The sequence below is a fragment of the Pseudophryne corroboree genome, chromosome 1, assembly GCF_028390025.1.
Source record: "Pseudophryne corroboree isolate aPseCor3 chromosome 1, aPseCor3.hap2, whole genome shotgun sequence".
NCBI classification, from domain to species: Eukaryota; Metazoa; Chordata; class Amphibia; order Anura; family Myobatrachidae; genus Pseudophryne; species Pseudophryne corroboree.
This window is the reverse complement of record NC_086444.1, coordinates 1,150,419,350-1,150,432,838: the sequence shown is the minus strand read 5'-3', so window position 1 is coordinate 1,150,432,838 and position 13,489 is coordinate 1,150,419,350. Positions and strand designations below refer to the sequence as shown.

Below are 13,489 nucleotides of genomic sequence, written 5' to 3'. Positions count from 1 at the left end.
AATGGGTGTGGACACTGAAATGTGTTAAACATTGCAATCGAAGGACCACCGGTTTTGCAGTTTTAAAATGACCCTTAACATACATCTTGAACATGCTCCATCTGGTATTTAATGCTTATTACCTACAGGGTCCAGATTAACAGCGTAAACAAGGATTATGAATACGGGTTAGTAATTGAGCTATGACCTCACCTGACACGAGCGAAACTGGTTAACAAGCAGCGTGCACCTCTGAGGATCTTTCCGTCCATCCAGACTGTCCAGTTCAGCAGCCACTTGGTTGAGCTCTTCGTCTGCATAGTAAAATTGCGCAAGAAGCTGCGGATCTGACCTCTAGGCAAACAAAGAACAAAGACAAAATCAAACAACAGCCTGGAACTTAAAGATTTAAAACATAATAAGGGCTGATTCATACAGATGTACTGAGAAGCTGGTAGGAACACATCACTAAACGCCCTTCAGACGAGTTCAGATGAATTATAAATACATTTTCCATGTGATGTTCAGCAATACAATACAATGCACTGGTAGCATGCATTACTACAGGAGGAATGGCTTGTGTCATATTCTACAACATCTGAATCGATAGTATTTAAAATACAGTAGGAACCGTCTCACTCTCTATATAAATCCTACTTGCTTGTAAGCTAGTAACACACGGAAGAAAACCCATCTGTATGGTATGAATACAATGCACCACTGACAACGCTACCTGTGAGATGCATACAGTAGGACAGTAAGTGACAGGAGACAGGAACACTACACTGGGCTGTTAGGACTTTCAGCGACCTACCATACAGTGGGGCAGATGTATTAACCTGGAGAAGGCATAAGGAAGTGATAAACCAGCGATAAGTGCAAGGTGATAAATGCGGCAGCCAATCAGCTTCCATGTGTAAATTAACAATTAGGAGTTGATCGACTGTGTGTTTATCACCTTGCACTTATCACTGGTTTATCACTTCCTTATGCTGTCTCCAGGTTAATACATCTGCCCCAATGAGAACGTTGTACCAAAGCAAAACTGACTAATTTAAAGTCAATCTTTAGTTGTGGGTGAAGTTTTTTTTTTTTTAAATAATAGAATAGAAAACTTTATTGATACTAACAAATTATTTCACTACGCAACTTCTGATAAAAGTCTTTGTATGCGGAGCTGAAAAAATTGAATGGTCACTGTACAACCCATGCAGGAGAGCTCTGCCAAGTGAGCCAATGTGACACTACAATATCCAGCATGCCCTGGGCAAGCCAAATCCCAGGTCAACACAACAGCACCTTGATTTTCCACCACTAGGTATAGGACACAGTTCTCCTGCAGCTGAGTGCATAAAACATTTACCTCTCCCCAAGCGTTTCCATATAGGAGGCGACCGTTCTGATCTGACTACTGCAGCGTCTGCTGTGCGAGTGGCACTGGGAGCCAGGCATACACAGGTTATTGCGCACACCCTGCACCTCAAACATGGCAGCCAATATGCAACACACTCCACTACAGAGGCACTAAAAATTTGTGCCCTTCGAAACCACAAATAAAAATGTTAACATGCACCAGTCCCACATACAAAGCCATTTTATGGGCTACGGTGATATCAATGAGTATGCAACCTATTGTTATTTTCACGAGGACCAAGGAACGTGAAAATTAAGCTTATGAAAGAATGACATTAATGTGGTATTATCCTCTACATCATTTACATGGTCGAGTCACATTATGACCACCTCCTACATTTGACGTCGGCAGCGTGTAGCCCATGAAGTACGTCACGTGTCATGCGCTGGCTTGGTGGGTATATAAGGTGTGTGCCAGGCCGTCTGCACACATATCACTCGTTGCTGTCATGGTAAAAGGGGCAATTTATCAGAGTTGCAAAAGGTGATGATTATCGTCTTTCGGGCCAAGGGTGGCAGTATTTTTGAAACAGCGCAGTTTGTGACCTGTTCGCGTGCTGCTGTGGTGAAGGTGTATCGTGCCTGGACAAATGGCACCATTGTAAATAACTGACGTGGAAAGTGCAGAGCACCACGTGCCAATGATGTGAGAGGTGAACGCCGGCTACGAAGGTGAGCGAGGGCCGACCGACATACTATAGTGGAGCAGCTCACCGTCAAAATGAACCTGGGGGCTACCAGGCGTGTCTAAATCGAGAGTTCAGCCTGACTAGCTGCTATCAGTGCTGCACACGGCAGTTACTCTGGCTATTAGCTGATGGTCATGATAATGTGACTCGACGGTGTATATAGCGTCAGCATATTCCGTTGTGCTTTACAATTAGCTACAAAATGGTAAAAAAATGAGACCAGGTAATGACAGGCAGATAGAGAGGTAGGAGGGCCCTGCTCACAAGCAAACACTCTATAGGGAGATAATAAGTGCTACATAATGTAAATTGGGCCATCCATCCCCTTTTACACTGCCAGCTAGTAACACGGGTTATTGCACAAGAGCGTGCATAACCCGTGTTGCTGGTTGGTGTAAAAGGATCGAGTTGGAATAATCCGGGTCGAGTGACTCGGTATTCCAACTCGGGTAGTTTGCAGGGTTGAACACGGGTTCAACCAGTCAAACTATGCAGTGTAAACGGGAGACAGGTCGCATCAACCCGGCTTCCCATTCACAGTAATGTACAGGCGGCCGCCGCATCACCGGCAACGTCACCAACCCGGCAATATGTGTGAAACAGGGCCGACGCGGGTCGCAGCCGGGTAACACCTGTGTCAGACTCCCGGCTGCGACCCGCGGTTTTAGTCTAAAAGTGGTACCAGATTGCAGAGGTTCTTGGTGTGCCGTATGATCCCGCCACACAGCAGTGTGGGCCTGGGGTCAGCAGGTTGAGTGTAGATTTAAGGAAGTTGATTCAGCTCACAAAATGGCTGCATCATCTGGGCCCAGGCAAGTCACTGTGCATCTGGCCTGAGCTTCTAACTCCTTATAAATATTGTGTCAGACCTACAAAATGGCTGCACCTGGAGAGCAGAGAGTATTAGTGACGATGGCAGGTAGCTGTAAGAGAACAATACAGTCACAATTCTGCTTTTTCAGGTTCTAGCTCTGTGTCACATGTACACAAGGTACTGTACTTCAGGGACTCTGATCTGTCCTGATCATGATGAGAGATAGTTATTTACAGGGAGAAATCTATAGATACAGAGACTACACGTACTGGGAAGGGAAGAAAGGGGGATTCTTGTAGTAACAAGAATCTGTATGACCTCCCTACAACGCGTGGGCATGCTCCTGATGAGGTGGCGGATGGTCTCCTGAGGGCTCTCCTCCCAGACCTGGACTAAAGCATCCACCAACTCCTGGACAGTCTGTGGTGCAACGTGGCTTTGGTGGATGGAGCGAGACATGATGTCCCAGATGTGCTCAATTGGATTCAGGTCTGGGGAACGGACGGGCCAGTCCATAACATCAATGCCTTCGTCTTGCAGGAACTGCTGACACACTCCAGCCACATGAGGTCTAGCATTGTCTTGCATTAGGAGGAACCCAGGGCCAACCGCACCAGCATATGGTCTCACAAGGGGTCTGAGGATCTCATCTCAGTACCTAATGGCAGTCAGGCTACCTCTGTCGAGCACATGGAGGGCTGTGCGGCCCCCCAAATAAATGCCACCCCACACCATTACTGACCCACTGCCAAACCGTTCATGCTGGACGTTCTCCTTGGCGTCTCCAGACTCTGTCACGTCTGTCACATGTGCTCAGTGAGAACCTGCTTTCATCTGTGAAGAGCACAGGGAGCCAGTGGCGAATTTGCCAATCTTGATGTTCTCTGGCAAATGCCAAACGTCCTGCACAGTATTGGGCTGTAAGCACAACCCCCACCTGTGGACGTCGGGCCCTCATACCACCCTCATGGAGTCTGTTTCTAATCGTTTCAGTAGACACATGCACATTTGTGGCTTGCTGGAGGTCATTTTGCAGGGCTCTGGCAGTGCTCCTCCTGTTCCTCATAGCACAAAGGCGGAGGTAGCGATCCTGCTGCTGGGTTGCTGCCCTCCTACGGCCTCCTCCACGTCTCCTGATGTACTGGCCTGTCTACTGGTAGCGCCTCCATGCTCTGGACACTACGCTGACAGACAGAGCAAACCTTCTTGCCACAGCTCGCATTGATGTGCCATCCTGGATGAGCTGCACTACCTGAGCCACTTGTGTGGGTTGTAGGGAGATCATACAGGCACGTGGAGGCCACACACACTACTGAGCCTCATTTTGACTTGTTTTAAGGACATTACATCAAAGTTGTATCAGCCTGTAGTGTGTTTTTCCACTTTAATATTGAGGGTGACTCCAAATCCAGACCTCCATGGGTTAATAAATTTGATTTCCATTGATAATTTTTGTGTGATTCTGTTGTCAGCACATTCAACTATGTAAAGAACAAAGTATTTAATAAGAATATTTCATTCATTCAGATCCAGGATGTGTTATTTTAGTGTTCCCTTAATATATATACACACACACACACACACACACACACACACATATATATATATATATATATATATATTGTGACAAGAACACTGGGATAGTGTTTGAGGGCAGGTATATTTGTCCCAGGTTCTTGTCTTACATGTTTTAGAAAATGTTAACTTCTAGGAAAAATGCTTTTTGTTTTGTCTGAACCTTTTCAGTTTGCTGTAAAAGCTGGGTAAAGGCTCTGAGAGAGAGATAAGGCGAGTTCTAGACATTGGGCCCAGTTCGGGTCTTTGGCCTCACAGAAGGCTAATCAGGGTTTCAGCTGTGTAAGAGTGTTATAGTGCTTCTAACCTGATTAGTATGGGCAGACTGCCTGGGAAGGCTGGAGGATCTGTGTGTGAGAGACACGTTTTCTGATGCAAGTAAGCTATACAGTATGTACTGAAGAACTCTGTGTTTTGTTTAGTGACAGTTAGGAATATCTTATGTTTAGTTAGTGCCGGACAGGCAAGGTATTTTTATTTTGGGGTTTGTTTTATTTTCTGTTTCAATAAAACTGGCCGGGGTCAGTTGTACCAGAAACTGGACTTGTGTTGTTCCTCAGCTGCTGCGTGCGGCCATATTCCCCAGGAAAAGGCGCCTTGCACCCCTACAGTGTTACAACTTGGTGGAGAATGCGAGCACACCGTTCTGCGCATAAGTGAAAGCAGCAGCTTTGTGAGGCCTGCAGAAAACGGTGGTTTATGCAGATACAGCCCAGTGTGAAGTTACTGAGACTCACCCCTGAGGGTTTCATATATGTCCTGGGTGAAAGCAGCTACAAAGCCGCCTGAAAAATCTGTCGACATGGAGGATCTGCTTAAAGCCTTGCTACAAGCTACAGCGGCTCAGCAGGAGGCCAACCGACAACAGCAGGTGGCAATGGAGGAAAATAGGAGACAACAGCAGGTGGCAATGGAGGAAAATTGGAGACTACAGCAGGAGGCCAACAGACAGCAGCAGGTGGCAATGGAGGAAAATAAGAGACAACAGCAGGCAGTTGTTGATGAACTTTACAGGCAACAGCGTCAGGATAGAGAGGCCTTAGCAGAAGTGGTGCAGAGACTTGCAGCTCGGGTTGGAGATGTGGCCGTCAGTGCTCCAACCAGCTCTAGTTCTATACGGGCCAGTCACTTCCTGCAGAAAATGACAGAGGCTGATGATGTGGAGGCCTATCTGACCACGTTTGAAAGGACTGCCGAGCGTGAGAACTGGCCGAAAGCACAGTGGGCCAGTCTGCTGGCACCTTTCCTGTCAGGTGAGCCCCAAAAAGCTTACTTTGATTTAAGCCCTGCTGAGGCTCGGGACTATGATAAACTAAAGACTGAGATCCTGACCCGCCTGGGAGTCACGCTGTCAGTACGAGCACAACGGGTGCACCGTTGGCTGTACGCCATGGAGAAGCCTCCGCGCTCCCAGATGCACGACCTTATTCAGCTAACAAAAAAATGGCTACAGCCAGAGACATTAACTGGTCCCCAGATGGTGGAAAGAGTCGTCATGGACCGCTACTTGAGATCTTTGCCCATGGTCCTGCGCAAGTGGGTGAGCCATGGAAACCCGGGTACTGCTGACCAATTAGTGGACATGGTAGAGAGGTATTTGGCAGCAGAGGAACTACTGATGACCACCCAGCAACCCATAGATCCTCGACAGCGCCCTTCAGTAAAGACTGGTAAGACTGTTCCGTGGGAAAACGTTGCTGGGCGGTTAAGAGAACGCAAGGCTGGAGAGACTGTAAACACTGGCCCTGGAAACAGGCCAATGGGGCTAGAACGGTCTATGCTGCCCAAACGGGTTGATAATCGTGTGATTAAATGTTTTAGGTGTGGTGTGCCAGGTCATGTTATTGCCAATTGCCCAGTCACGCAAGAACCCATGCAATGTGATGCTGCCTTTGAATGTCGCAGAATGTCTTTCTTTGCTAGGTTAGCCTGTACTGTGGTACCTTCACCTGAGCTGGAAAAACAAATGTGTGATGTGTTCTTAGAGGGTAACCGGGTAGAGGCCTTGCTAGATTCAGGAAGTTTAGTTACCCTCGTGAAAGCTGGGTTAGTGAACCCCTTAAAGGTCCAGCAAATACCTATTGGGGTAACTTGCATACATGGGGATACCCAACATTATGCCACTGCTGAGGTGAATATAGAAACTTGTTGTGGGTCAGCAATAGTTAAAGTGGGACTGGTCCCTACCTTGGTGCATGAGGCCTTAATAGGGAGGGATTTTCCTCATTTTTGGAAACTGTGGGAATCACGGTTATCTACAGATGTGAGAAGTAAAAAGCCAGTTGATAATACCGGTGATTTTATGGATGTACGTGGGTCTTCGGAACTTTCTGGCCCTTTGCCTTTTGCTAGTTTGGCTGGGGAAGTGACAGATGGGGAGTCCAGTGAGGACCCTCTTGCTGGGAACAGAGACATAGTAGTTAGAACTGAAAGCGTGCCTGACCTGGAGGTAAAGAAGGATCTGTTTGCATCTGAACAGTTAAAGGATCCTACCTTAATAAAGGCTAGAGAGAATGTTAAGATTGTTAATGGGGAACCTGTGGTACCAGGTGACAGGGTTACGTATCCCCACATGGCCATCTGTAATGAGCTCTTGTACCACATTGTCAAAAGGGGTGAGGATGTGGTGGAACAGTTGGTAGTTCCCCAGCCTTATCGGAGAACGGTACTAGATTTAGCTCATAGTCACGTTACCGCAGGACATTTAGGGGCAGAAAAAACCACTGAAAGAGTTTTACAAAGGTTCTTTTGGCCAGGGGTTTATAAAGAAGTGTCTGAATATTGTTCTTCCTGTCCTGAATGCCAGTATCATGCCCCTAGACCCCATTTCAGGAGCCCACTAGTTCCCATGCCTATTATAGAGGTCCCGTTTGACAGAATAGCCATGGATCTCGTGGGGCCCTTGTTAAAGTCTGCTCGGGGCCATCAGTATATCCTGGTAATTATGGACTATGCCACTCGATATCCTGAGGCTGTCCCTTTACGCACTATCGCAACCAAGGCGATAGCTAGGGAGCTGGTGCAGGTATTTAGTAGAGTGGGAATACCAAAAGAAATTTTGACTGACCAAGGTACTCCATTTATGTCAAGGATCATGAAAGAATTGTGCAAGTTATTTAAGGTCACTCACCTCAGGACGTCCATCTACCATCCCCAAACTGACGGGTTGGTGGAAAGGTTTAATAAAACATTAAAAAGTATGTTAAAAAAGGTTGTTGAGAGAGATGGGAAAAACTGGGATTGTTTGTTGCCCTACTTGTTAATGGCCATCAGAGAAGTTCCTCAGTCCTCTACGGGGTTTTCTCCATTTGATTTGTTGTATGGTAGACACCCCAGAGGGCTGTTGGATATTGCCAAAGAGACGTGGGAAGGACAGCCCACTCCTTATAGAAGCGTTATTGAGCATGTAACACAAATGCAGGATAGGATTGCAGCCGTGGTACCTGTTGTCAGAGAGCACATGGAACAGGCCCAAAGTGCTCAACAGAGGGTCTATAACCGGAGTGCCAAGATACGGGAATTTGCTCCTGGAGATAGAGTTCTTGTTTTGGTACCCACTGTGGAAAGCAAATTCCTAGCTAAATGGCAGGGTCCATTTGAGATTAGGGAAAAAGTGAATGAGGTTAATTACAAAGTATACCAGCCGGGAAAGAGAAAACCCGAACAGATCTACCATGTTAACTTAATCAAACCCTGGAAAGATAGGTTGTCTCTGTCAGCGGAGCCTTGCCCTTCGGTGTCTTCACCCCGGTTGCTTCCCGCAGTGAAGGTGTCAGAGACATTATCAGCTGATCAGAACAATCAGGTTAAAGAATTTCTCATCCAAAATAGGGAGGTATTTTCAGAGCTGCCTGGCCGAACGACCATAATAAAACATGACATTGTCACAGAACCAGGGGTCAGGGTTCATTTAAAGCCATATAGGATTCCTGAAGCTCAGCGAGAAGCTATTTCTAAAGAAGTTAAAACCATGTTAGAACTTGGAGTCATAGAGGAGTCTAACAGTGAGTGGTCCAGTCCCATAGTGCTCATCCCGAAGCCCGACGGTAGCATACGCTTCTGTAATGACTTTCGTAAGTTAAATGAGGTGTCCAAGTTTGACGCATACCCCATGCCCCGTGTGGATGAGCTTGTAGAAAGGCTGGGAACAGCCAGGTTTCTCACCACATTGGACCTGACCAAAGGTTACTGGCAAATACCTTTATCTGATAGCGCCAAAGAAAAAACAGCCTTTTCGGTTCCGGAGGGGCTGTACCAGTATAAGATGTTACCCTTTGGGTTGCATGGGGCTCCAGCAACCTTTCAACGGGCGATGGATAAAATTTTGAGGCCCCATAGAAAATATGCAGCTGCCTATTTGGATGATGTGGTAATTCACAGTAAAGACTGGGGGTCCCATTTGGTTAAAGTACAAGCAGTACTGGACTCAATCAGAGAGGCAGGGTTAACTGCTAACCCAAAGAAGTGCTGCCTCGCAATGGAGGAGGTCAAATACTTGGGCTTCACCATAGGCAGAGGTCTGATTAGGCCCCAATTGAATAAAGTTGATGCTATTCAAAACTGGCCTCGTCCAGTGAATAAAAAACAGGTAAGGGCTTTTTTTGGGAATTACTGGGTACTACAGACGGTTTATTCCCAATTTTGCGACCACAGCGGTGCCGTTGTCAGACCTTACCAAAGGGAAGCAGTCAAATGTGGTGAAATGGAACCCTGATGCAGAAAAGGCGTTCCAAGCGTTAAAAGTGGCTTTGTGTTCACAACCGGTGTTGATAACACCAGATTTTTCAAAAGAATTTGTGGTACAGACAGATGCCTCAGAGGTAGGGATAGGTGCTGTGCTGTCCCAAACCAGAGATGGGGACGAACACCCTATCATTTATTTGAGTAGGAAACTCAATGAGCATGAAAAAAGGTATGCCATTGTGGAAAAGGAGGCTTTGGCCATTAAGTGGGCACTAGATACCTTGAGATATTACCTCTTGGGTAGACAATTCAGACTAGTGACGGATCATGCCCCTTTAAAATGGATGTATGTAAATAGAGGCAAGAATGCTCGGGTAACTAGATGGTTTCTAGCGTTGCAGGATTTTAAGTTTACTGTTGAACATAGACCGGGAACACAATTGGCCAACGCAGATGCATTGTCTCGCATCTTCTGTTTGGGGGCTACAAGTGTTCCGGCCCCTAGGTCGAAACAGGGGAGGGGGATATGTGACAAGAACACTGGGATAGTGTTTGAGGGCAGGTATATTTGTCCCAGGTTCTTGTCTTACATGTTTTAGAAAATGTTAACTTCTAGGAAAAATGCTTTTTGTTTTGTCTGAACCTTTTCAGTTTGCTGTAAAAGCTGGGTAAAGGCTCTGAGAGAGAGATAAGGCGAGTTCTAGACATTGGGCCCAGTTCGGGTCTTTGGCCTCACAGAAGGCTAATCAGGGTTTCAGCTGTGTAAGAGTGTTATAGTGCTTCTAACCTGATTAGTATGGGCAGACTGCCTGGGAAGGCTGGAGGATCTGTGTGTGAGAGACACGTTTTCTGATGCAAGTAAGCTATACAGTATGTACTGAAGAACTCTGTGTTTTGTTTAGTGACAGTTAGGAATATCTTATGTTTAGTTAGTGCCGGACAGGCAAGGTATTTTTATTTTGGGGTTTGTTTTATTTTCTGTTTCAATAAAACTGGCCGGGGTCAGTTGTACCAGAAACTGGACTTGTGTTGTTCCTCAGCTGCTGCGTGCGGCCATATTCCCCAGGAAAAGGCGCCTTGCACCCCTACAGTGTTACAACTTATATATATACATATATACACACACACACACACACACACACATATATATATATATATATACACACACACACATATATATATATATTATATATACACACACACACACACACACACACACACACACACACACATATATATATCAGTCCTTTGTTTACAGTGAGATGTTTATACCTTCTGCAATAGTCAGCAAATGAAACCATAAAACAAGAGTACGACAGCCAGCACTAATAGAGTAAGCCCACAGAAACCTCCTCACACATACTGAATAACAATGCTGATTAAAAGTGTAGACACAACCCTGTATTTTGTCTTTGCTTTAAAGATACGTTAGAGGCGCATTCATTAACACAAATCAAAGTCTCAATGCAGTATAGTGTACTATGTACTCCAATACACTGCCATCTCAGCATCATACAATGCGGCACTGCCATCTCACCAGCATACAGCGCAGCGCTGCCATCTCACCAGCATACAGCGCGGCACTGCCATCTCACCAGCATACAGCACGGCGCTGCCATCTCACCAGCATACAGCGCAGCGCTGCCATCTCACCAGCATACAGCGCGGCACTGCCATCTCACCAGCATACAGCACGGCGCTGCCATCTCATCAGCATACAGCGCAGCGCTGCCATCTCACCAGTATACAGCGCGGCACTGCCATCTCACCAGCATACAGCGCGGCGCTGCCATCTCACCAGGATACAGCGCGGCGCTGCCATCTCACCAGGATACAGCGCGGCGCCGCCATCTCACCAGCATGCAGCGCGGCGCCGCCATCTCACCAGCATGCAGCGCGGCGCCGCCATCTCACCAGCATGCAGCGCGGCGCCGCCATCTCACCAGCATACAGCGCGGCGCCGCCATCTCACCAGCATACAGCGCGGCGCCGCCATCTCACCAGCATACAGCGCGGTGCTGTCATCTCACCAGCATACAGCACAGCGCTGCCATCTCACCAGCATACAGTGCGGTGCTGCCATCTCACCAGCATACAGCGCGGTGCTGCCATCTCACCAGCATACAGCGCGGCGCTGCCATCTCACCAGCATACAGCGCGGCGCTGCCATCTCACCAGCATACAGCGCGGCGCTGCCATCTCACCAGCATACAGCGCGGAGCTGCCATCTCACCAGTATACAGCGCGGAGCTGCCATCTCACCAGTATAAAATGCAGCGCTGCCATCTCACCAGCATACAGTGCGGTGCTGCCATCTCACCAGCATACAGCGCGGTGCTGCCATCTCACCAGCATACAGCGCGGTGCTGCCATCTCACCAGCATACAGTGCGGTGCTGCCATCTCACAGCATACAGCGCGGTGCTGCCATCTCACCAGCATACAGCGCGGCGCTGCCATCTCATCAGCATACAGCGCGGCGCTGCCATCTCATCAGCATACAGCACGGCGCTGCCATCTCACCAGCATACAGCGCGGCGCTGCCATCTCACCAGCATAAAGCGTGCACGCAGCACGGCGTTGCCATCTCACCAGCATACAGCGCGGAGCTGCCATCTCACCAGTATAAAATGCAGCGCTACCATCTCACCAGCATACAGTGCGGTGCTGCCATCTCACCAGCATACAGCGCGGCGCTGCCATCTCACCAGCATACAGCGTGGCGCTGCCATCTCACCAGCATACAGCGTGGCGCTGCCATCTCACCAGCATACAGCGTGGCGCTGCCATCTCACCAGCATACAGCGTGGCGCTGCCATCTCACCAGCATACAGCGTGGCGCTGCCATCTCACCAGCATACAGCGTGGCGCTGCCATCTCACCAGCATACAGCGTGCACGGTGCTGCCATCTCACAAACAGAGCGCGCATACAGCGCGACGCTGCCATCCCACCAGCATAAAGAGTGCATACAGCGTGGCGCTGCCATCTCACCAGCATACAGCACGGCGCTGCCATCTCACCAGTATACAGCGCACATACAGCATGGCGCTGCCACCTCGCCAGCATGTATGGCAGCATGTCACCAGCATACAGCGCGGCGCTGCCATCTCACCAGTAAAGAGTGCGGCGCTGCTATCTCACCAGCATACAGCGCGGGACTGCCATCTCACCAGCATACAGCACGGCGCTGCCATCTCACTAGCATACAGGGCGGCGCTGCCATCTCACTAGCATACAGGGCGGCGCTGCCATCTCACCAGCATACAATGTGGCGCTGCCATCTCACCAGAATACAGCGCAGCGCTGCCATCTCACCAGCATAAAATGCGGCGCTGCCATCTCACCAGTATAAAATGCTGCGCTGCCATCTCACCAGAATACAGCGCAGCGCTGCCATCTCACCAGCATAAAATGCGGCGCTGCCATCTCACCAGTATAAAATGCTGCGCTGCCATCTCACCAGCATGCAGCGCGGCGCTGCCATCTCACCAGCATACAGCGCGGCGCTGTCATCTCACCAGCATACAGCGCGGCGCTGCCATCTCACCAGCATACAGCACGGCGCTGCCATCTCACCAGTATAAAATGCGGCGCTGTCATCTCACCAGTATGCAGCGCTGCACTGCCATCTCACCAGTATGCAGCGCGGCACTGCCATCTCACCAGTACAAAATGCAGCGCTGCCATCTCACCAGCATACAGCACGGCGCTGCCATCTCACTAGCATACAGGGCGGCGCTGTCATCTCACCAGCATAAAGAGTGCATACAGCGCGGCGCTGCCATCTCACCAGCATACAGCACGGTGCTGCCATCTCACCAGCATAGAGCATGCATACAGCATGGCGCTGCCACCTCGCCAGCATGTAGGGCAGCATGTCACCAGCATACAGTGCGGCGCTGCCACCTCGCCAGCACACAGCACAGCACTGCCATCTCACCTCTATGCAATGAGGCAGCCATTTCACCAGTAAATATATCCAAAAGTAAATTCAGACTTTATAGATGCAGTATTGTCTATTAAACAGAACTGTGATTAGTAGCGTAGACTGAACAGCCAATCAGAATGCACTGGACTAAAAGGGGTCAAATCTATTCAGCGACAGTTGAATAGCGCCGGGAGATAGCTCCCGTCGCTATTCAATTCTGCTCATGTTAAGTCGGCGAAGGCCCGTTCTCGCCGACTTAACAGGTTGAATTGTCGGGAGAACGGGCATTCTCCGACTTAACTCCCCGCCGCGATGCTGATTCCTGACAGTATCAGCCTCGCGCCAGCCGCGCGGCAGCACTTTTGTCGGATTTCCTCTCTCATCACCCTGGGGTGGGAGAAGAATTC

At 48.8% G+C, this 13,489-nt stretch overlaps 1 protein-coding gene across 2 annotated transcripts in view; it reads right to left on the bottom strand.

Annotated features, from left to right (window-relative positions):
• Positions 1 to 13,489, bottom strand: part of ZFYVE28 (zinc finger FYVE-type containing 28) — a 270,674-nt gene that overhangs the window by 136,534 nt on the left and 120,651 nt on the right. For both annotated transcript variants that reach the window (XM_063924675.1, XM_063924685.1), the window contains exon 2: positions 193 to 333. In XM_063924675.1, coding sequence (XP_063780745.1) covers positions 193 to 333 — 141 coding nt within the window. The remainder of the gene's footprint in view (positions 1 to 192; positions 334 to 13,489) is intronic.